This window comes from Triticum dicoccoides, chromosome 3A (assembly GCF_002162155.2).
Source record: "Triticum dicoccoides isolate Atlit2015 ecotype Zavitan chromosome 3A, WEW_v2.0, whole genome shotgun sequence".
In the NCBI taxonomy this organism is placed as follows: Eukaryota; Viridiplantae; Streptophyta; class Magnoliopsida; order Poales; family Poaceae; genus Triticum; species Triticum dicoccoides.
Window position 1 is genome coordinate 757,260,585 of NC_041384.1, and position 25,163 is coordinate 757,285,747.

General features: G+C 42.6%; 2 protein-coding genes across 2 annotated transcripts; both read right to left on the reverse strand.

Moving 5' to 3' along the window:
• Nucleotides 1-4,326: 4,326 nt before the first annotated feature.
• On the reverse strand, nucleotides 4,327-7,214 carry LOC119273302 (double-stranded RNA-binding protein 1-like). Its single transcript, XM_037554511.1, has 5 exons — nucleotides 7,206-7,214; nucleotides 6,789-7,104; nucleotides 5,985-6,235; nucleotides 5,837-5,882; nucleotides 4,327-4,727 (listed from the first exon to the last, which is right to left on the reverse strand). The coding sequence occupies exons 1-5, from the start codon at nucleotides 7,212-7,214 to the stop codon at nucleotides 4,327-4,329; spliced, it is 1,023 nt and encodes a 340-aa protein (XP_037410408.1).
• Nucleotides 7,215-23,198: 15,984 nt separating this feature from the next.
• LOC119273688 lies at nucleotides 23,199-24,401 on the reverse strand. The gene has a single exon (XM_037554772.1). It carries the CDS (start codon nucleotides 24,399-24,401, stop codon nucleotides 23,199-23,201), a length of 1,203 nt encoding a protein of 400 aa, XP_037410669.1.
• Between the last annotated feature and the right edge of the window lie 762 nt (nucleotides 24,402-25,163).

The window sequence follows — 25,163 nt, forward strand, 5'->3', positions numbered from 1 at the left end:
CTGCCCCTTCTGTCACTGGGTAAGGACACCGCAAGATCGAACCCAAAGCTAAGCACTTCTCCCATGGCAAGAACTACCAATCTAGTTGGCCAAACCAAACGGATAATTCGAAGAGACTTGCAAAGATAACCAATCATGCATAAAAGAATTCAGAGAAGATTCAAATATTATTCATAGATAGACTTGATCATAAACCCACAATTCATCGGTCTCAACAAACACACTGCAAAAAGAAGATTACATCGAATAGATCTCCACAAGAGAGGGGGAGAACTTTGTACTGAGATCCAAAGAGAGAGAAGAAGCCATCTAGCTACTAACTATGGACCCGAAGGTCTGAGGTAAACTACTCACACTTCATCGGAGGGGCTATGATGATGTAGAAGCCCTCCGTGATGACGGCCCTCTTCCGGCGGAGCTCCGGAACAGGCCCCAAGATGGGATCTCGTGGATACAGAAAGTTGCGGCGGTGGAATTAGGTTTTTGGCTCCTGTTCTGATCGTTTGGGGGTACATGTGTATATATAGGAGGAAGGAGTACATCGGTGGAGCACCGAGGGGCCCACGAGGCAGGGGGGCACGCCCTAGGGGGGGCGCCCCCCACCCTCGTGACCACCTCTTTGATCCCTTGCAGTAGGGTCCAAGTCTCCTGGATCACGTTCGGTGAGAAAATCACGTTTCCGAAGATTTTATTCCGTTTGGACTCCGTTTGATATTCTGTTTATCCGAAACACTGAAATAGGCAAAAAAACAACAATTCTGGGTTGGGCCTCCGGTTAATAGGTTAGTCCCAAAAATAATATAAAAGTGGAAAATAAAGCCCAATATAGTCCAAAACATTAGATAATATAGCATGGAGCAATCAAAAATTATAGATACATTGAAGACGTATCATGCGTCTTCGCGCGCATCACCTGGCATGAGATCCTCTCATGATGCTCCCCCACAACTGCTGCCCCCGATGGCTCCTCGAGCTACTTTGTCTGGCTTTCTGTTGCCATGGATCTCACCCCCGCCTCTCGCCGTCGAGGCCTAGCCACCATTGCCGCCCTCACGGCCTGGTCGCTTTGGAGGCACCGGAACGCGATCATCTTCGACAAAGTTGCACCTTCAACCGCTGCTCTCATTATGGCCATCAAAGACGAAGCTCGCTCCTGGGCCGCGGCCGGAGCCAGAGGGATGAACACTCGCAATCTTGTAACCCGATTTTGCTGTTTTGGGGCTGAGCATCCCCTCTGTCTTCTGCTCTCCTTGGGTCCTTGTCTCGCCATTCGTGTGTACGAGACCATGACCCAACCCTGAACTCTGTACTTGTTTCTCCCCTCCTATCAATGCAATGATACACTATCTTAGCGTATTCGAGAAAAAAAGATTCATAAACTAAAAAACATGAATACAGATAAAGTTCGCGAATATGAAAAGGTTTGCATATTTGAAAAATGTTTTAACAGGATTTCAAGAATATTCGGGATTTCATAAAGTCTTTGCAAATCTGAAAATATGTGCAGATTTGGAAAACATTCATGCATTTAATTTTTTTTTTCAAGATTTTGGATTTTTTTACGCATTTCATAGATTCCACAAAAGTTTGGATATTACACACATTCGAAAAATGTTCACGGGTTTTAGAAAAGGTTCACATCTTTGGAAAAATTATGCGCATTTGAAAAACATACGCAAATTTTAAAAATGTTCATTGGTTTGTAAAATAAATCTCAAACATGAAAATATTCATTGATTTGAAAATTTTCACGAATTCAAAAACAATTCTTGGATTTGAAAAGCCAGTTCATGGGTTTAGAAGTTTCGTGACTTTGTAAGAAATATTTATAGATTCAAAAACAAGTTTGCGAATTTGAAAAGAGTTCACACATTTGAGAAAAAGTTCATAGATTAGATTTTTTTGCAAATTCGAAAAAGTTCATCAATTTTTAAAATGCTCAGGAATTTTAACAAAGTTTGTGAACTTAAAAAGGTGCGTGAATTTGAAAAGAAATGAATTAAGAAGATAAAATATAAATACAAAACAAAAACAAAGTCAAAGTATAAAAACAAAAAAATAAAAAAGAAGAAAAACAGGCTAGACAGCAAAAACAGAAATAAAATCAGATGGGAAGGCATATAGAAGGTTCCCAGAAATAACGAAAACCTGACATACGCCGAAAAGAAAAAAGCAAACATAAGTGGGTACAGGATGTAATTGTTCCCAGTTGGATAATGTGGCTTCAATCAAAGGTGAGTGTGAGGGTTCTAATCTCCATCGTCGGACCAGCCCAAGTTGTGTTCGGCTGTTTGTCTTTTTATTATTTTATTGATTTTTGTTTTTTGAACATTTTTTTTACTTTTTAACTTATTTTTCTTAATTTTTATACATGCTTATGTATTACTTTTTTTGGTCAACTTTTTTCTCTTTTTTGGTGCACATACATGAATATATATTTTTCGAAGGTATATGAACAAACATATTCTTATACATGACCTCTTTTGAAAAATATTATATATTTTTCCATTATGGAAGTGTACTTTTTAACTTTTTTCCGAAGTGCGAGCTTTTGAGGCTTTTTGCTTCCTATCTTTTCTAATGGTGGACAATAGGAGAACTCTTGTGCTTGGCCAAAGATATGGGGGCAGTCCAAGATTTCTATTCCATCTGATTGTGCCGCGGTTATAGTTGATATTCATAGTGGCTCATCAGGTTTCTTTGGGGCAGCAATCAAGGAGATTCATATTAAAAGACGTACATTTCCTGAGGTTACACCTAACCATGAATTTAGATAATCAATTTTTTATCCACGTGCTTTAGCAAGGCGACAAATCGGATATCAGTTGGTCACTACGTTGGATCTTGGAGCATCCCAATTCCTCTGTGTATTACAGATCAATAAAACAAGTCAGTTCTGTTAGAATAAACAGATGAAGAGTCTGGAGTGATGGAAGAAGATGAAAAACACCTTGGAGCTACATTTTACCACTCCGGGTGCATGTCCACCATGGCATTTGCGATATCTCGGTTCATAATATTTCTGAACAAACGTCTTTATGTATTGCTATACCATGTATCTTGAGGAGGATGATCTAGGCAAGGAGTGGCATGAACTCCGACGAGAACACCTCGTGAACCTTCCCCAAAGTGACGGGATAAGATGAAAATATGGCCAGTTTCGTGGAGCATGCTGTGGAGCGCGGAGCACTTTATTTGATAATATCACGGTTGAAGCGCTATTGCCTGAAGTTGTGGTATTTCCTGTGCTAAATGGGCCTGGAAAACATGCTGTCAACTGAAGCACAAAATTGTCTTCTAGTTAATGATCCAAAACAGACTGAACACCAGGGCTCTTCTTCATATAATTTTTTTCCATTGAAGATTACTCTTGTGTCATGTGTGGACTGCAGGTGTTTGAAACCAGGGATCATTTATTTCTTCATTGTCCATTTTCCCAAATGTGATAGTCATACATTTTTCCTAATTGGGCTCCCAATTATCTGGGAATTCAGGATGAAATTGCACACATTAAAACCCTTCTAGCTGTACCTTTTGCAATGGGAATTATTGTTCTTGTTTCCTGGGCCATATGGACAAGGAATGATTTCATATTCAAAGGCAGAGACCTCAATCACATGTATTGATGGATAGTTAAAGATACGATACTTTTTATAAAACTGATGCATTTATTGATGTCAAGCACATCAAAACATTAAAAACATATGGCAAAAAGGAGTATGGTATTCTCCTAAAATAAAAAAAATGTGCTCCATATCCCGAGATAAAAATGTGCTGCAGAGAGCACTAGGGATGCAAAATAGAGAAAAATGGGGCAAAAAAAATAAAAATACAGGCAAAGGCCTGCCGACATATCAGCACTGGAGGCCCTCTAAACAGAGAGATCCATATCAGCACCGGAGGATACTGTAGATCAAAACCTCCAAATAGTGCCAATAAATAAAGTTGCAGTCTTGTAAATTCAAAGTGACAACTTGGTGACAACATACATAATCCAGGTTTAGCTAGTGAGATAGTTGACCAAGTACACACCATCAGCTACATAGCATAAATTACACCAGTCACCTTAACCATGCATGTCGAATCGAAGAGGCACATACTACAGTGATGTTTGACTAGCTTACTAGCACAACACAAGAGGCCTTGGAAGGTACAACATGCTTGACCGGTGCATTGGCTGCATCTCCTAGGGACCTAAGCTGCAACACTATACCTGCATATAGAATCTGGACACTGAAAGAAACAACTTGAGTCGCGAACCAAGCAGAGAGAAATAGATACTGAAATACTGACAAACAAGTGATGAATGCTAAGCACAGAATACCTTCAGGGTTGATGGGGGGGTAGGCTCACGGCCACCCACTCGTCATTGCTAAAGGAGAGCTCCGCTGCCCCTTCTGGCAACACCAGTTCAGGATGGCATCGGTAGACCTGAATTTGGACAGTTGGCTTTGAGCAGCCGCATCCAGCACCAGTAACAGGCATCGCAGTTGCTGCTGTCGCCGCGTCGGCGCTTGGCTCTGTACTTGTTGCCGCAATGCTGCAAGTATTGGTTGGTAGCGCCGAGACCAACGGGAGCAACTTCTTCACCAAGTCCTTTATTTCAGCCGTAATGCTTTGTTCCGGAGTAGCTGGTTTATCATGTTGCACCTCAACAGATTGGATAGGATCGTCAAGAGCTTTTGTTTCAGCGACAGGAAGATGAATACCAGAGCCAACATAGTTATCTGTAAAATGGGCAAACCATATGAGTGGAAATATCAAGATAAATACAAAGAGAGGTAACACAATAATCGATGTCAAATACATGCAAATGTAAACTGGTAGCAGTATGTATATGTGCGACATGTACAATACGACCAATTTTAAAGTAGAGTTCATTGAGATTAATATGCTGTCCAAGAGAGGTTGTGCATTGAAGAGGACAAAATTAAGATATAGGAAGCAATTGAATAAAAGAGTATACTTTAAATACAATATACAAAGCAATATACACAGCACAATTTAAAGCATCGTATACGAGTAAAGTATATAGCAAAAGGGCAAAACAACAAAAGAATGGAAAAGGTCAAAATATTCACAGAAATTATCACCTAATGAATATACAAAATGTAAATATGGTAGAGATGACAACATTATTATTTATCACCATCATCTCAGAAGGATCACAACTGAAACCATGTGTTTTAGGTGGGGATCAATCCCATGATGACTTCACACAAGATGCAATCCACTCATGCCGAATGCCCAAATACCAACCAGTCTTGCTTGGTCCCACCAAAATAAGAAGTCTTACTTGATTTTGTGAAATATTGATTGTTTACATTCTTTATTATGTTTACCAATGGGATCTCAGGTCAAATTTTATCAAATAACCTTAAATGTTAATGAGGTTAGCATTTTCATAGTGAAGGATATACGATACATGATAGAGTATGCATAGGCTAGTGGCATTAGGCTGTCATTTTATTTTTTTTAGGGAATTTATGCTTTAGTGGTCGGGTTATAGGGTTAATAATGTGATACACTATCAGAATGTACCTGAGCTACACTGGTATCTAACACATACTCTATAATCTTAATGAACAAGAACGGGTTAAATAATATCCCTAACAACTTTTTTGGCAGATATTAAAAAAAGATACTGCAAAAAACTATGAAGCTTGATTTCAGGAATTTAAATTACTTATTGTGTCCAGAATGTTGAAAATCAAGCTCACCAACATGCATCTTTTTTTGCTTAAAATGTCTCCCTTGATTTGGCTGAACAGTCAATAAGATAGTCAAATTTGTAAATTCTCTTTAAATGAAGTCAGTGAATCAATTTTAATTTTACCCAGTTCTTGAATATTGAAATCCAAGGTGGGAGATAAACATGTTGACTAATAATACAGATAAAAGCCAATGGATGTTAATGCTGGTATATAAGTGAGGCCGTGCAAATTAAAACCATCCCATAAGAATTAAAAAAAGGTGGAACTAACCAGCAGCATTTGCTCTGATGGTTTTGCTTCTTGAGTTAATGAGAGGAAGGCAACTCTTGCCGCAGCGGATTCTGCCTCCTTTTTTCTGCCGTAGTCTTGCGGGCAGTCAAATGTTCGCCCAGCTATGGTCACTGTTGACTTGAACAGAGGTGCATGAGGTGGACCACTCAGAATGGTGTGATATGAAGGCAAACATTTGTGTATCTTCAGAGCATAATCTTGCAAATGAGACTTGTAAGGAAGTTGCGTTTCTGCAGTACAAAAAGTAGTGAGTAGAACAGATATAGCAGAAACATGACAACGGCATGATCGATGGAATAAAAACAATTTTAGGTACAAGGGGATGCATGATATAACTACACAAGTAGTAAAGGACAATCAAGAATTCAAGATAACAGAAAAGAAAAAGAAAAGGATCAATTTCCAAGAAATTTTCTGTGTCAACAGATGTGCAAATGCTCTACTCATCATAAGCAGCCCGAATCCTAAGAGCAGATGCTGTGTGGACGTGCTAGCTGAACTAAAACTTCAGACAAACAGAGAACGAATTCATCAGGAAGAAAAAGAGCGAGGCATGTGGACCCCTAAAAGAGCGAGGGAATCAACAAAATGCACCTAATGTGGACCCCTAAAATCTTTGAACAAAATCTGAAGTCTCGGTGGGATTCCTTCCGACAAGAAGAAGCGCTGAGACCAGTTGCATAGTATAGTAGTGTAATAACAAAGAAGATGGAGTTGGCTCACCGGATCGGATAGATCGGATGCACCCTAACCCTAGCTAGGGAATGCATCTGGCGCATACACTCACCGGGGCCAGGGGAGGCGTGGGTGGAGCGGAGAGGCTCTCGAAGGCGGCCTTGGCGGCGAGGTCCAGCGCCTGCTTGACCGTGCGGGAGCCGGACCCGGGCCCGTCTGGCGAGCGGAACTCGGCGCCGTTGACGGCCACGGTGGCGCGGGACGTGGGCACGTGCTGCGGGCCCTCGCGCTGGTCGGTGTACTCCGGCTTCCCCCACCGCCGCTGCTGGCACAGATTGTGCAGCCTCTCCTTGAACGACATGGTCGCTGCTGCTCGAGGTCGAGGAGTGGAGGAATGGGTTGGAATGGGGATCGACTGCCGGGGCTGGAATCGAACAGGGGACGGGGATGGAATGGGGACGGGGATGGGGAGTGTCTCCTAGGGGCTCCGGTCGCTGCTTGGCTTGGCTTGGCTTCATTAATTGCCGCAGCCATTAATCTCTTGGAAGTTTGTTGACAGCGGTCTCACTGCTCAGCAGAGGTGTGGTGCAGTACATCATACAAGTAGGACAGGTGCGAATTCTATCTTATTTTTTCTTTTATTTTGAACAAGATGGACCCAGATCTGCATTAAGCGGTGGTGCAGTACATCATACAAGTAGGACTCCAAAGAAAAGGAGAATTACACACAAGTCACTGACTTTTACAAGAACACCCAAACGAGATAGAGAAGTGCAATTGGATGCCGCGTATCTAGCGTTAGGGTATCTCCAACGCCGCCACTCAAACCGTAGCGTATGAGGCAGCCTGGACGCCTTCAACCTTCCAAAACCGTCCATTTAATATCCGGGGATCGGTCCGGGTGTCCGAACTCCAACAAACCGACAGAAGGTTTATGGGCGTCCATACTTCCATATAGGCGTCTGACCTCTCGGATCCACACAAAAACCCTTGCCGCGCGTTTCGCTCCAGAGCAGACGTGATTGGACAACATGAATTGCAAATTTGATCGACACGACTCGACGGCTAACCGGTGCTGCTTCAGTGCGGACAACATGAAGCCTACTCCACCTCACTGCGCGTGGAAGCGACGCCGGTCAATCTAGCTATTTAAGCAGGGCAGCCTCATCGGCAGACCCTACATCCTATCCCTGGTCCGGGCACCACCACCTCTAATCTCATCCTCTCCTCTCATCCTCACTCCACTCTACAGTGATGGGCAAGTTTGACAGTGGCTCCAAGTGGTTCTCGGCGACCGTACGTGGATCCTCGGGGTCGCTCATATCATGGAAGCGCCGCCCACACTCCCTGGGCCCGTAGTCGTCAACCACTTCGTCGGCAGCCACGATAAACACTATTAGGGAAAACCCTAGCGGTAGCGTGGGTCAAAGGCCTAGCAGTAGCTCGGGCCCCGCGTTAGTAGTAGGGCGCTACAGCTAACTTTTTGTAATAGTGGGGGTTTTAGCTCACGCTATTCTAAATAGCTGAAGCGTATGTTATTTCCCCACGCCACTAGTATTAGTGCGTATTTCATCTCCTTGCTTTTATACTATATTTTTATACACGGTTACATAATTTTTTATACAGTAGCAATGAAGAGGTTGTGTAAGAAACACATATTAGATTAAAGTGGACGGATCCAAGTGAGCAAGTTGAATTAGTAGGACGATGTGATGTTGGGATCCCAAGTATAACAACTCATCATCCGTAGTCATATAATAATTACTCCTCGTCATCATCCGTAGTCATATAACAACTCATCATCCATAGTCAGATATATAATAACTCATCATCATTCTAGCACATAGCAAATAGTATGGCCTCCTCCTCATCATCTTAGTCATATAATAACTTATCATCCATAGTCATATAATAACTCACCATCAATATAGCACATGACAAGTTAACCAACATTACCTAATGGTTATCATCCTAGGTAATGACTCACCATCATTCTAGCACATGACAAGTACTAGCTAGGACCTGCTTCTCTCTCTAGGTAAAATAGCATAAAACATGATAGCCCCTCCATCTCCATCATATCCTCGGTCCGGGCACCACCGCCTCTCATCTCATCCTCTCGTCTCGTCGGCACTCCACTCCGCAGTGATGGGCAAGTCTGACAACAACTCCAATTGGTTCTTGGTCTCCATAGGTGGATCCCTGACCGGGGTCGTTCGTATCATGGCGCCGCCACCCACGCTCTCCGGCCCGTCGTCGTCAACAACTCCATCGGCAACCACGGTGAAGGAGGAGGTGGTGCTCTCCTCCACCTCCTCCTTCGACGAGCAGCAACAACCACACATCCTCGCCGAGGCCGCGTGCGTGGACGAGGAGTTCATGGCGCGATGGTTCTCTTGATCGAGTGGTCGCGCTATGCATGTGGTCCAGCGTCGCCCTCGCTGTCGCACAACCTCCATGTTGAGGAGGAGCCACCCTCGCTTGCAGCACAACGCTTCCAGGGCGTCCAAATCAGACATGGGCGGGCGGGAGAAGCATTTTTATAACATTTTTTGACACCTTGGCCTTTTTTACTTGGCATTTTTATATCTCCCCACACGGCTTGATTCCCCTGGCTTAGCTTTGCTTAATCCCTGCTGAGGAGAGGATGGTGTTGTTTTGTTTGGGGATGAGGGCATTTTTGTGATTTTCAACTTCCCTGTTTGGAATTTTAGCTTCAGATTTAAAATTTTGGGGAGATTTTGGAGTTTACACATTTCCACATTTCCCCAAAACTTTCAAATGTTGTATTTCCAAGAAAAAATTAAGAAGAAAGTAGAAAATGATGGCACATGGTCCCCCCTCCTCTCCCTCACCGACCGACATCCTTCCCAACATGCCTGCAAGATCAATACCCCTCCATGTGCATTGTCTATGCACTCATGCAACCTCATAGGACCTCGTTCTCTCTAACCTACCACCAATGAAAAACACTTGCCATAATCGTTACCGGTGACTTTAGATAAGCCATGGAATAACACATATATTATTGTCGTTAACACCACCACATGTTGTGTGCATGAATGATTCTCCCGGTAGCCAAGTTATCCATCATCCACTAGATTATGAGTGAGGAGCTTGATTAACTAGTCTAGTGGAAGGTCTGTATCATCTTGCCGAAATGGTGCTACAAAGAGAGGGACATTACGGTTTCACTAGCCCCATGGAAAGTGACCCCAAAAAGGTAATTAGCTCTTAGTAGTTAACTAAATAATTATTACATTTATGAACCTATCCAATGAAAAAGATCTTTAACAAGCCAATCTACCCTAGTCTCGCGGATTACTCTTGGTGAAATCATTTAGGGGTTTTCCATTAAAAATCATTTAGGGTTAATTAAATTGGTAAGCTATTAACCTTACTTGGTTATGAAAAGCGTGGTAAAACTAGATATGTTGTATTCATGAAAAATATTATGGAGCTATAAACTTTCATAATGCCTGAAAAAGTATGTGTAATATTGGCCATATAGGACAATGCATGAATTGCTAGATGCATTAAAGGCTTAAAGCCATATAAAACTATCCAACACCAACATTTATTTGTTGTTATATTCTATTACGATGTCGATTGCAAAATGTTAGAGGCAGCCATGCATCTCAGGGTCAATTATTACAAACCCACTGGTTCTTTTAATTTCAAACAAGTAAATGATTGTGGCATTGATGACAATGTATAAACATATTGACCGAAGGGTTCTTAAGTGCCAAACAGTATGAATCCTATGTTTAATTCATATACAATGACTGTAAGATAAGTTTTTGGAGGCTAAACACAGTCCACTTTTATTAGTGAGAAGTACTCAAGATGTAGAAGAGGACTCAAGCAGATTTGGTCCTCTTTCTCTGATGTGTTCTTAGAACCAATTCCTAACAATGTTCATCACGATGCAATGTAGGTCAGGAGGTTGAAGGAGCCATGGTTCTTGACCTTCAAAAGACCCAGAGTATGTTTAGGGAAGCAATGTGCCTCGCTCCCTTCCTTCAAAGATGAAGGAGCAAGAGAAGAACTGATTAGCCATAGCATTAATGTCCCTAATGATACTTCCATGCATACCTCCGGTGCAATTCTTGATATCAATGATGACCTCTTTGCATTCCTAAGAAACCTCAACATGGGTGATAGAAAGATCAATGGCAAGGGCCAAAACCTCTTGGCAGGCCCAAGATTCCAGCGAAGCAAGGTCAATAATGCCCAAACACTTGATTGAAGAGAAACCCAAGTATGTGCTAGATGAATTCCTACAAATAGCACCGTAAGATCCTTCACTGGTAGTTGCTGAGAAATCCCCATCCACTTGAATCTTAGCAACGCTAGGAGGGGGAGGAATCCATCAAGGTAAGTGTGGATGTGTGAAGTAAATATGCCCTAGAGGCAATAATAAAGTTGTTATTTATATTTCCTTATATCATGATAAATGTTTATTATTCATGCTAGAATTGTATTAACCGGAAACTTAGTACATGTGTGAATACATAGACAAACAGAGTGTCACTAGTTTGCCTCTACTTGACCTAGCTCGTTGAATCAATGATGGTTATGTTTCCTAACCATAGACATGAGTTGTCATTTGATTAAACGAGAGCACATCATTAGAGAATGATGTGATTGACTTGACCCATCCGTTAGCTTAGCACGATGATCGTTTAGTTTGTTGATATTGCTTTCTCCATAACTTATACGTGTTCCTATGACTATGAGATCATGCAACTCCCGAATACCAGAGGAACACTTTGTGTGCTACCAAACGTCACAACGTAACTGGGTGATTATGAAGGTGCTCTACAGGTGTCTCCGATGGTGTTTGTTGAGTTGGCATAGATCGAGATTAGGATTTGTCACTCCGATAGTCGGAGAGGTATCTCTGGGCCCTCTCGGTAATGCACATCACTATAAGCCTTGCAAGCAATGTGACTAATGAGTTAGTTGCGGGATGATGCATTACGGAACGAGTAAAGAGACTTACTGGTAACGAGATTGAACTAGGTATTGAGATACCGACGATCGAATCTCGGGCAAGTAACATACTGATGACAAAGGGAACAACGTATATCGTTATGTGGTTTGACCGATAAAGATCTTCGTAGAATATGTAGGAACCAATATGAGCATCCAGGTTCCGCTATTGGTTATTGACCGTAGACGTGTCTCGGTCATGTCTACATAGTTCTCGAACCGGTAGGGTCCGCATGATTAACGTTTGGTGATGATCGGTATTACGAGTTTATTTGTTTTGATGTACCGAAGATAGTTCGGAGTCCCGGATGTGATCACGAACATGACGAGGAGTCTCGAAATGGTCGAGACATAAATATTGATATATTGGACGACTATAATCGGACACCAGATGAGTTCCGGGGGTCACCGAATATTTATCAGAGTGTCGGGGGGTTATCGGAACCCCCGGGGGAACTAATGGGCCAACATGGGCCTTGTGGGATAGAGAGGAGTGGGCCTAGGGCTGCCCCCCCCTTGGGAGTCCGAATTGGACAAGGAGGGGGGGCGGCGCCCCCTCTTTCCTCCCTCTCTCCCTCTCCTTCCTTTCCCCTTCCTCCTTCCTAGTTGGACTAGGAAAGGGGAGTCCTACTCCCACTAGGAGGAGGACTCCCCCCTCTCCTTGGCGTGCCCCAAGGCCGGCCGGCCTCCCCCTTGCTCCTTTATGTACAGGGGCAGGGAGCACCCTAGAACACACAAGTTGATCATTGATCTCTTTGCCGTGTGTGGTGCCCCCCTCCACCATAATCCACCTCGGTCATATCGTCGTAGTGCTTAGGCGAAGCCCTGCGCCGGTAGCTTCATCATCACCGTCATCACGCCGTCGTGCTGACGAAGCTCTCCCTCGAAGCTCTACTGGATCGTGAGTTCGTGGGACGTCACCGAGCTGAACGTGTGCAGATCGCGGAGGTACTGTACGTTCGGTACTAGGATCGGTCGTCGTGAAGACGTACGACTACATCAACCGCATTGTCATAACCCTTCCGCTTTCGGTCTACGAGGGTACGTGGACAACACTCTCCCCTCTCGTTGCTATGCATCACCATGATCTTCCGTGTGCGTAGGAATTTTTTTGAAATTACTACGTTCCCCAACAATGTGCCCCTTGGACTTGTGTGCAAGACACATGTTTTGGTTTACATGATGAAGTTTTTGATAAAATGATGAGCTGATTGTATACTTTGAAACACCTTCTTATGGAGCACTTTCCTTCTTGCATGCCAGATAGCCCATAGTGTTACTAGGATAGTTATGAAATAAGCCTATGGGAGAGCATCAATTAGGAAGAAAATCCATCTTCTAGCATAAGGTTCTTTGCATCCGATCATTACCTCCACCAAGTCTGGGTCTTCAAGGGTCCATACACACCGAGACATGTTGCACTCCAACAACGAGTGTCTCCAGGAATCTTCAGCACAACATAGGCCATAGTTTGTCTCCATTGACGTGCAATGATGATGGAGCAAATCAGTCGTGGGCAAAGACTGTTGGGCAAGCTTCCTTAAGAAGATTTTGATATTTGAGGAACCTGAGTCATCCACATACCAGTCCAATATTTCTTCTCACCCTACTAATTTGAAGTGTCTGCACGTTTTTCCAGCCACACTTCACGCCATAGTTTAGTTGCCACAAGCACTCAGTATGTCAGACAAATGGAAAACGTGCCCTTCCAGTCAAAATTCCATGCCCAAAAAATCATCAATTTGCCTAGTGCAGAAAAAGAATTGAGAGAATCGTTTTAGTGTCGATGGCCAAAAATGTCTTGTGGTTTTTTTCACGGTTCCAGGTGGCAGCATTTTGCAAAATTAGCTCAGTAACTATCTGTGGGGATCAACAGCGATACTTGTGATGGCCCGCATGTTATAATCACGAGGAATCCAATTGTATCGCTATATCACCATGGTTTGTCCATTGCCGATCGACCTGATTAGACCCTGAGCAAAGGGTGTATCTTCCATCAAGGATTGACCACCATATCTGAGAGGGGGAGTTCCTCAACTGAGCTTGCAGGAGATCACATGATGGGAAATACCAAACCTTTAAAATTCTCGCACTTAAGGAGCTTGGATCAGTTAGAACTAGCCATGCCATGCCCACCGAGCCAATAGAGTAAGATTAAATAGCTCAATGTCTTGAAAACCTAGTCCCCCCATAAACTTTGGTTTAGTCATCACATCCTAGAATACCCAGCTGGTCTTTCTTTCATTGTTCTTGCCGCCCCATCAAAATTTGTGGATTAAAGCATTAATACGATAACGAGGCCACGCGACAACTTGAAACATGACATAGAATAGACTGTCACAACTCGGGATGCAAATTTTATAAGAACATCATTTCCTCCCATAGAGAGAAGCTTCTCCATCCATCCTTTAACTTGGCTCCACACTCTACCTTCCAAGAAAATCTCACATTGATATTTGGAAATATAACATACATAAATTACAATCTTTTGTTTCAATAAGAATATTATAGTAGGGGCAATTAATCCATGCCAATTTCTTTTCTTGGTGTATGTATGTGAAGGAGAACTATGTGTTGACTGAACTCGTACTAGTGAAAACCCATACTTTATAGTTTGGAACCATGGAGGGTTGCCCCCTTTTTTGGAAACTTTATGATTAATTTGGTGTAAATTGAATTTCTCTCAAAAAGCAACTGTGAAGCATCTTCAGGAGTAGTAGCTCGGCCCAAGCAGTATGATCATCCAGGAGATAAAGCCCAAGCAACAGATGTTCAACTGTGTTCCATGAGAAGCTGCGGACTAAATTTTAAGCCACAGCCTTTTTGACATGGAAAGAAGATCCATGAGGAGCGTGGCATGGCCCCGCATGTCGATGTTAGCCGCAACCACTACTGAATAACTGAGATGTACTACTACTTAGAAACATACTAGTGAAAGAATAGAAAGGACAAAATGGCGAAGGTAAATTGCTGTCATGTAACAATACCTGCATGCAGAGAAACGTGTTTCCCTGGCTTGATTCACATCATGTTTCATGTGGAGCACAGCGAGTCAGACAAGTGAGTGGCTAGCTAGCGTCCATGCATGGAGAGGGCAATACGCCAATATGGTGTCATACGTCCATGCACAGACGAGTCCAGTTGGAAGGTTTCAACAAGCGTGGCTCCAAATTAATGAAATCTTCTTTTTTTCTTAGGCTGAAGCTAGCTACAAAGGGAGGCTGTCAATATGGCGACTGATAGAGTTGCCCTAAGCCCAAGTATCTCTCTACTCTAGAGTATCCCGCGACATGGAGTTTTTTCTCCTGAATGAACAGTAAAATCACAAAAAATGGTAAATTTTTTTGAAATTTTTTACAACACACAATTTTGAATAGTCTATACTCCGGTGCAAAATTTCATGAAGAAGTAACATTCATTGTGCTCAGGAAAAAAATCAGTACTATAAAATAACTCAGTTTTGAAGCATTTTAGGCTGCCTGTTTTATATTTTCCCAAAGCATCAGAAATGTAAGCTCTTCATGACAAAAAATTATACCTAGGGAGAACACCCAGGATGTTTGTCTACAAACAAAAATCGGATTAAATTTTGCTATTTTTCGGAATTTCTGTTCACCCAGGTGTATTTGGATCTGGGAGCAGAACGACACTTTCGGCGATAAAAGGTGTCCCTCTATAGTAGCAGATATCGTTAAGGATGCAAAATACAGTAATAGTGGGGCAAAAAGAAAACAGAACATCCAAATAGTCTCAATAATTAAAGTTGCAATCTTGTAACAACATAGATAATCCAAGTTTAACTACCGAAATGGTTTACCAAGTGCCATCAGCATAAACTTACATCAAGTCTATAACCTGGGGTACATAATACAGCTGCAGTGCGGATATATTAAAAAGCTGAGCTAAACTTGGGGTACAAGTAGAGCATAGAACATGACAGGTTGCACTGGCTGGCTGCATTTCTCATGGGCCTAGGCTGCACTAGACCCCACCACCTGAATCTGTAATTTTGGCATAGAGAGAAAACAATTTAGCTGAGTATAGCTAGCAGAGAACAATAGGTACTGATAAATAAGCGAGCCACTGAGCAAAGAATACCTTCAGGGTTGATAGGCTCTAGTGGTAATAGGCTGTCATTTTAGGGGACTTATCTTTTAGGGGCGGGATTACTAGGGAGCAGTAGAGGAGCCAGAGGGAAGTCATGCCACAGGCCAGCCCTCGCGCTACAGTTAATGAAACAATTTTTGGCCATGCCCCAGGCGGCAGCCCGACCTGCCTGGGGCCTGACGCCGCCCCTGCCGGGGAGCACTATCAACTAGGTTAAGATATTTCCTGTTTTTAAGGTGTTCTTTATCTGATGCACATCAAAATTTACCTGAGCCACGCCAGTTACCTAACACATACTACATACTACTAGTACTACAGTCAGCCAGCGCATCAGAGAACAAGAATGTGTTTAATAATACCCCTAACGATTTTTCTGCAGACAATGAGTACAAAAGATACTACAGAAATTACTCGTGAAGTTTGTTCCCAATATGAAGCTTGCGTTCAGGAATTTAAATTACTTACAGTTTTTGGAATGTTGAAAACCAAGCTCAGCAACTTGCATTATTTTTTTGCTTCTTAGAAGATTCCCGGATGAATTATCTGGATTATCTGCTGAAGCATACTGCATTGCTTGAACCTACAAACGGTAGAGTGGTAGATCAGATTAGTATTTACAAATTCAGCAGATACAAAGGATTAACATCACGTGCTATTTGATATCACGGAGGCCCTAAAATGCGTGATAGTGACGTTATTTCCCTAGAAAATCACGGTTGATCTGTGATTTATTTATGGACGCAAATGAGTCTTTCGAGTTACAAGCACGATAGCTGCGTGATCACAGCTAAATTGTGTTATAACACGCCCTTCCTTAAGTATTCAATGTAAAACAGTAAAAGACATTGTCCTATGTTAACAGGTTGCTATTTCTTAAATCTTCACTACATAAACCAAGCCATCTGATAGACTTCACTATTCCAATGTATACCAGACAGTTCATTTTGCACTGCTCTCCTTGCCTTCTAGGTGTAACCTAACAATCGGTTCAATTGGGAAAAATGGACCAATTTTTTACATGTTATAAAAATAAATGGTGATGGTTAGATTACTTATCATAAATAGGGTATGAAAATTTTGCAAAAAAAATAATATTGGACCAACCCGCAATTGCTATTGTGTGCTTGTATCTTGAAGTAAGAAAACGAGAGCAAGATTTGCTGCAGCAGATTCTGCCGCCTTAATTGTGCGACAAGATTTTGGACTTTGAAACGTTTGCCCATCTATGGTCACTATTTACTTGAATAGTGTTGCATCTTGCATGAGGTGGAACTAATTCCTGGATAAGGCGATAAGAAGGCAGCTGTTTGCCTCTCTTCTGAGCATAAATTTGCAATTGAAGCTTATAATTAGTCTGGCTTCGAGGCAAAGAAATACATGAGGATGATCCAGCCTACAAAAGGTAAAGCGGCCTGTTAGATGAAAATTGCCAAATTTAAATTTAGAAGTATGGTCTCCCATTCAAATCATTTTTGCACCAGGTTGTTTTTTCACGGAATTCAATATAAAAGACACTTCAGAGTGAATGAAAGTGAGAATTGAGAAAAAAATCGTGTCAAAATTTTAAGAAAATCTAACCCTTTTAAAGAATGTCACCAACATGGCGTTAAACCTGGTTATCTCAACGCCATTTATTTTGGTGGTGAGAAAAAATTAACATTTCCGCAGACAAAATGAAAGTTCATGGTCAACGTCGTGCTCTTCAGCTTTGAGCTTTTTAACCTCAGTGTTGCCTCTATTGTCGTCGAACATTGAATACATGTCATTGAGAAAAACTTGACATTTCCATAGGCAAAATGAGAGTTCACAGTCAACGACATGGTATTCGGCGTTAAGCTTTGTAACCTCAACGCCACCTCAATTACCCTTGAGCATTTTCATGCATTATTTGATCACAAGTTCGCTGGCTAGCCAGCTTGCCAAATGCAAAGCTAAGAGAATCGGTCAGTGCCAACGGGTTGGCGTTGAGGTCACAAAGCTCAGTGTCAAGCACCATGTCATTGATTGATGCTTTGCCGGAAAAAAATGCTATGTTTTTCTTAGTGCCGGGAAACATGGTGCTAGTCTAGCCATGTTCAACACCGGACTGAATGGCACTGAGCAAAAGGGTTAGTTTTGGTTAAATTTTCATACAAGGGCGTCTTCTCTTTATTTGCCAGGAGGACATGCGTTATTTTGTGGAAGATTCGATATTATCACAAAATGAAGTCAGTGAATCAATTCAATTTTTATTCGGTCCTTGAATATTGAAATCCAAGGTGGGAGATGAACACGTTTACTAATACTGCATGTAGATTCCATAGCAGGTTAGTGCTGATCTATAGGTGAGGTGGTGCCAATTAAAGCGATCCCACGAAATAAAAAAAAATAGGTGGAACGAAACAACATCATTTGCTTCGGTGGTTTTTCTTCTTCATTTAGTGACATTAAGGCTGCGGCCGCAGCAGCGAATTATGCCTCCTTTTTTGTGCCATAGTCTCGGGGACTTTGAAGTCGCCACCCATCTATGGTCAATGTTGACGTGAACATTTGTGGATGTGGTGCACCACTCTGAATGGTGTCATAGGAATGTAAATCTTTGTGTCTCTTCTAAGCATATTCTTGCAACTGAGACTTGTAAGGAACTTGTGTTTCTGCATGTAGTACAGAAAATAGTGTATCAATCTCACTCGCGTTTTCAGTGCCACCCTACATTAGAGGACAATAAGAACATTGGTAGTCTTTTTTCCCCTTAATCGGCATCAATGGATAATTTATTGTAAAACATATACAAATGAAAATAAAAGGAAATGATTTTTTTACCATGCATGACATGCGTAGCTCCATAAAGGGTCCAACTTTACTTCTTGTTTGGATTAGGTCTTTATCATGATGATAATTTATGTTGGTTGGGTTGAATTGTATTCCACCTTGTTTGGACTCCTTAACAAACAACTAGTTTGGTGAAGGCACGCAAGGAGTACCAGTTTCCTATGTCTCGGTTTGAATCGGCACATGGTGGGCATTTTTGCTTGGACGGAGTAGTAGATAGAGTTGCAAGGAAAATATTACAAACACATTGTGTTATCATGGATGACCTCTTAGCAATCAATCGATGTGGATATCAGTTGTTGTTAAAAGGCAGGATTTATGTCTCTGGCAAGGTAGATGAGAAATCACATGTATGGGAGCATGCTTTGGACTAGCTCAAGATGATGATACTGGACTCCGGTTACACGACTTGGGCATCATGAGAGCCTATATAACTTGCTTCTGGGCAATAGAAAGGAGAGTTGTGATTGATGCGTTGCTTTTAGGCGGTGGCGCTATGGGTGTATTTCACTATACATTTTTTGTGTTGTATCGACTTTCCCAGAAAAATGATGCCAACCTCATTATTAGGAAATCATGAGTGAAACAATTTAACATATTGTTTAACCATAAAATGTATTGATACACATGAACATTTTTTCACATGAACGGTGAAACAATCATTGAAGCCAGATGTTATTTATTTAGAAACATCTTCTTGAAAATGAAGTTGAATGTGTTGAAGGAATTGTTTTGCAATGTCCGAGACACAGAAAAGAAGACCATGAAATGACAGGGGAAAAAAATCCTTGGAGACCATCTCCATGACTCCTCCTATGTGCATCGACGTTAGGTGACTCCTTCCGAGCATACCTGGCCTTGAATAGAAAAAACTAATTTCTTGCTTCTAAGGGCAGGCATCAATGAGACTATTTTCAAGGAAGTTGGTTGCACATTTGGTTGCATTTGTCTTCTGTTGCAATGTTCAAGCACAAAGGGGGACTCAACCTTCAAGCGGTTCTTTATTTTTCATTAGCTTGAGTGCTTATCAAGTTGGTTGTGTTGTAAGCTATGCTTTCAACATCATTGTATCGTTCAACCATTAGTTTTTCTTTCTCCGTTAGTTTGATGGTAATCTTCTTGTTGGATGTATCCATGGACAGTTCATGGCTTTGCTAATTCAAAGTTCGCCTCATCCAGATCTTCCGTCCTGAAAAATGATTTTGGTGAGACCAAAAATACTTCTAGTTCAATTGGCGGTATTCTTGTTTCTGTCTCTTCTTCTCACTTGTCCACAACAACACTTATGATCCACGACTTCTCCCTCTCAAGATCCATTCCATCCTAGCCTCGCAATAACCTCTTCTTCTAAAATCACATGCCTAAGCATCCCAACACTAATTTTTATAGTAAAATTTCCCTTGTCATTAAAAATGGCACAAAATTATTTCTTCATCAACCTAAAAGCCAAATTCTAACTAACTACTACTCCTCTCTCCCATGAACTACTCCCACAACAAAATATATCTTTTTTCCTTTAATGGATCATTAATAGGACGCGTACCATAGCTTTGACACTTAACAAATCCTTTCATGCCAGAAGAAATGTTCAATGCTTTGTGGGAATTATCGCAAATGCTAAACACAGCCTTGATGGTTTTTGTCCTTGCTTGGACAAAAAAAATTAGTGCCACCACAAAAGCTAAGATCTTTAATATTATTTTGAATATGTGAAATTAATCAAATAAAAATAGACAAAACCATCATAAAAATAATATTTCCTCGAGTCTGTAATGTATTGCGTATAGATTTTTTGAAAAGTTAAAGTTTGAAAACTTTGACAAACTTTATAGATAAAACTGTTTATATCTACAATACCAAAAATATAAAAATATGAAACTACATCTAATGATATATGTTTGGCATTCTAGATGTAAATGGTTTTCTCCACCAACTTGGTCAAAGTTTGTGAGGTTTTACTTTTCTAAAAATCTATATGCACTACATTATGGAACGGAGGGAGCATGTAAAACTTACTGTCTTATTCGATCCAATTTTATTAGCCTTAATAGGTTCATTAGTTGAGATGTTTACATGCAATGTCTTAAACCATTGACCGTGATTATCCATATCTCCTTCATCGAGTTACTGCATTTATAGTGTTGGTACCATATTGGTTTAGAAAAATAGAATATTGGAAAGTAAGGAAAACAACAGAAAGGTTGTCTCTACTTTATTTTAGGAAAAAGTAGAGAAAAATAAATAGGTATAAATAAAATCTGAAAAATGAAAAAAATATATAGGGAAATTGATGGCAGATCCCGTACGTACGCCCAAACATGTAGGGGCATCAAGATTGTCATGTACATCTTGCTAAGAGGTGTATTATGCGATATTTTGATCCTATAACGTCCATCCGTAAATACATGTTAACACATTGATATCAAAAGTAATGATCAGATAGATGTATATTTGTGGTCACATCAGTGTCCAGAACATCATCAATTCACTAATGGAGGGGCTATTTGTTATGACATCAAATCAGTCTAATAAAAAATCACAACAAAAAATTAGTCAAATTATATGCTTTTGTGATGGTATCTGATGTTCTAGATGATCTGGTCCAACATCTTGGTTCATGAGTGATAGTAAGCATGCATATCGCCCATCTATGTAGCTGCATAAGTTCACAGACGTTTTGACTATGTGCAGAGGCGGATCCAGGCCCCAGGCAGCCAGGGCCTAGGCCTGGGGCAGGGTAACGATTTTCTAGGTTGACTGTAACAAATTGTTCACAGTAGCAGATTGTATTACATTGTAGCCATACAGCCTGCTTGGGACGTGGTCTGATTGTGTTCGCATGAACTGCCTTTTGGACCTAGGCCTGATTGAAGTACATGCCACCACATCAATACTTAGCACATATTAGCCAATTCCTGCACAAGAACGTACTCTGGTCGATGCTGCAGCTCAGAACAGGTCCATACCATGGAATCTTTAGCCCTGACTTTCTTGTCTAAACATGTTGTAGGCGTTAATGACGACATATGCCCGCTTGCCAGACCGTCGACGGGTCATCGCCTCATTGGGACATTTCAGGGGTGGATAATAATTGCCTCAGCCGAGTTTGATTGGAAGACGTCCTGCCGCAGGTACTCATACAGCTCGGAATGCACCTCAACTGGTACTCCAGTATGGATTTGCCAATCTGTGACGTGTTATGTGATAGCACCTGGAGCTAGCGCTCTGTCAATCTCATCTCATGGTGCACATATTGTTTTTGGCTTGTTGGTTCTTCCATTGATTCAATGAAGCTTCACAATGGTGACATTGGTTCTTGATGATTCAGAGACGTGGTAGCACTACGTAGATCTCGCCCACAATGGTGAAATTATGGCTCTCTCTCCCTCAAGATTGGAGAGGAGAAAACCGGAGAGATCGAGATTCATGTGCATACATAAAAGAAATAGTTACATTATATGTACGTACATATGGGTTCAGATCGATAATTCATGTGTCCGTCGCTAGTGTGGGGTCCATCAAAGGGAGGAGGACGGCGGCTGTGTGAGAAGACGGTTCCTACGAACCGACCAGATAGGGCTCGTGGATGTAGGGCACAAATTTGCATGGGGCAAGGGATCTGGCTTGCCTACTCCCTCCCCATGCTCCCATCCGTCCTCCCATCTCATCCTACGGCTGTCTTTTTTTCTTTTTTGCTTTCTAATCTAATCATCTCCCCCCTGATTTTAAGGGGGTGGGGCCGGGACTTATTTTGTTTTAATCAAATCAAGCCACGTATGCGGGAGCACGGATGGGCACACACGCGGGGAGCAGGCAAGTCTCGTCCTAGGGCAAGGGGCAGCGTCCGATGATTTCTATATATACCCTTTGTCTGCGGGGATTTTTTATTCCCTTGAGACGCGATTTATAAAGTTAGAGTCATACGTGTTTGTCATGTATTGAGCTTGAAACCCACCAGATGTTTAAGTTATGATAAGATGTAGTATTGGTTAGAGTCTGTTTGTCACTGAGACCCACTAGATGTTTAAGTTGCATATACATTGAACGGAAACGTTTTTTAAATTTTAAAAAGAGTATCAAGATTAAGGGCCTGTATTTTCTACTCCCTCTGTAGTTTACAGAGGTAGTAATTAATGTGCAATTTTGTACTAGAAGTTTCTCTTGTTATCTTGTATTGTGCTTATAGTGTATATATATAACAAATAGATATATATTCATATAGGATGTTGGGTGTCACGTTGAGCCAACGTTTGTATTGTTAGGGGCGATTGTCTGTGAATAAGAACGATCTAAATGTAATTAAGATTCTGTTCCACAAAAGGAAAAAAACAAACACCAAAGATTTTGCATGTAGATCTTTGTATAATGATGCCAGCTATAACATATTTGTATTTCATTAAATGCCTGCAGCCAGCGACAGTACAATTCAGATCTAGCCATTAATAATTGATAATAAGAAACGACATGAAATTTGCTTGACATAAGATGAAACTAGACGAAGATTCTCAAAAAAAAAAAGTTTAAAAAATTGCTACTAGAAGACAAACAAATTGAGGAATTATCGTCCATGCATCAATGATTTTACTGGAACCGATGGACACGGGTTTAGATCTCCTCTTCTTCGGCGTTGGGCTCAAGCACCTGCTGCGCCATCTCCAACCCGGCAGGGAACTCCGGTGGCGGCATTGCCATAAGACATTGCTGAAACTCTGTCTCCATCCCAGCCTCGAACGACGGCGGCTGACCAATCATCATTTGCATCTGCTCCATAATATCAATCCCGGCAGCGAACCCCGGCGGCGGCGGAGGCATCTCCTGCATATCCATCCCGGCGGCAACCACCTGAGCTGGAGGCATCTCCTGCATATCCACCCCAGCGGCGATCACCTGAGCCGGAGGCATCTCCATCACTATCTGCTGTTGCATATCCATGCTCCCGGCGGCGAGCACCTGAGCCGGAGGCATCTCCATCACCATCTGCTGTTGCACTTGCATATCTATCGCGGAGGGGAACCCCTGAGGCGGAGGCAGCGCCGCCATCACCATCTGGTGCATATCCATCCCGGCCTCGAACCCCTGCCCCTGCGGTGGAGGCACCAGAAACTGGAACTCCATCCCGGCGTGGGCGCTGCCGCTGCTGCTACCGATCTCAAAGATGCTGCCACCGAAGATCTGGGCCGGGGGCAACCGGGTGAGTTCAACCTTGCGGCTGAAGTCCAATAGAACCTGGTTGGCGCGGTGGGAGACGTCGGTCTTTACCTTGAGGAGCGTGGCAAAGCAGGCGGCCATGTCATCGTCCCCCATGTCGCGCACCTTGGGGTCGACCCACGCCGCAATCTGGTCCCCCGCGGCGCGCTCCTTAGCCATGGCCTTGTCGATGCGCTTCTTCTGCTTCTTCACCTCCGTCAGCTCCGCGCGCATCTCGGCGAGCTGCTGGGCCAGCCTCTTCACGTTGTCTTCGTCGGTAGCGCCCTCCCCCGCGCCGGCCCCGGCCCCGGCACCCTCCGCCGCCAGGAAACGGTCATTGGCAGCGCCCTGCGCCCTCGGGCAAGCACCCAAACCTTCCCCCGCCAGGAAGCGTTCTACGACAGAGTCGACGGAGGGGTGGCCGAAGGTGAATGCCTTGCCGCCGGGAGAGAAGGCGAGGGCGGCTACCTGGGCGCGCGTGAGCACAGCCAGCTCGCTGGCCTTGCTGAAGAGCCCCGCTCGGCGCTTGGCGTAGGAGACGTGCCGGGCATCCTGCTGCTCGATCCGGCGGAGTACGGTCTTCTTCCGGCCGCTGCCACCCCTCCGGTTAGGTGCCGCCATTGCTCGCCCGCTCGGTGGCTGGGCTCAGAGAAAAGAAGGAAGATGAGTGTGTGTGGGGTGAAGAATCGGGGTCGGGTGGGTATGCCTCGGGGTCGGGGGGCTTTATATAGCAAGCGGCGGGTGAAGAATCGCGGAGCTGAGCCGCGTACAATAAAAGCTATGATATCCCATGATATCTGATTCGGTATTCGCTGAGCTGTCAACATTAAAACTCACGCGTGAGATAACTACGTAGTATATACCACGCAAACAAAAGGATAACTACGTACGTGGACGAATCGATCGGGACGTGACAACAAAATGTCCAAGCAATGTACTCCTTCCATTCGCAACTATAAGATGTTCTATCTTTCGTGAATCTGATGTATATAGACCAAGGTCTTGGTAACCGAATGACGCAATTTTATCGAGGGGGGCTGGTAAACGTGGTTACCACGGTTATGAAGAAATACCAAGAATATTTCGAATGAATTTTATAGTTAAATTTTATATTCAGATAAGTGAATGAACGAACATTCGAACCAGAGACCTCTTAAAACAGAAACTAAGTTGCTACCAACACGTCAGAACCAACTCTCATGGCACTAATTAGATCCTACATACGTTACTATAAATCGAGCGTTTAAATTCAAAAAAATTTAAAAATTGATATTTTTTGCTCGGTATGGGAATTTATCGAGGGGCACGGAAATACGTGGTAACCATGGAAAATCTTGAAATTTTGACTGGTAACCAAAACCTTGATATAGACATACTATGCTT

What these genes read in the sequence shown, in the direction of transcription:
- LOC119273302 (XM_037554511.1), bottom strand. An exon ending in CATCAGAGCAAATGCTGCTG is followed by an intron (nt 5,883 to 5,984) that starts GTTAGTTCCACC and finishes CTGTATTATTAG; the next exon opens with TCAACATGTTTATCTCCCAC. An exon ending in TTTCAATATTCAAGAACTGG is followed by an intron (nt 4,728 to 5,836) that starts GTAAAATTAAAA and finishes CCCATTTTACAG; the next exon opens with ATAACTATGTTGGCTCTGGT.
- LOC119273688 (XM_037554772.1), bottom strand. Translation starts at nt 24,401, where the DNA reads ATGGCGGCACCTAACCGGAGGGGTGGCAGCGGCCGGAAGAAGACCGTA.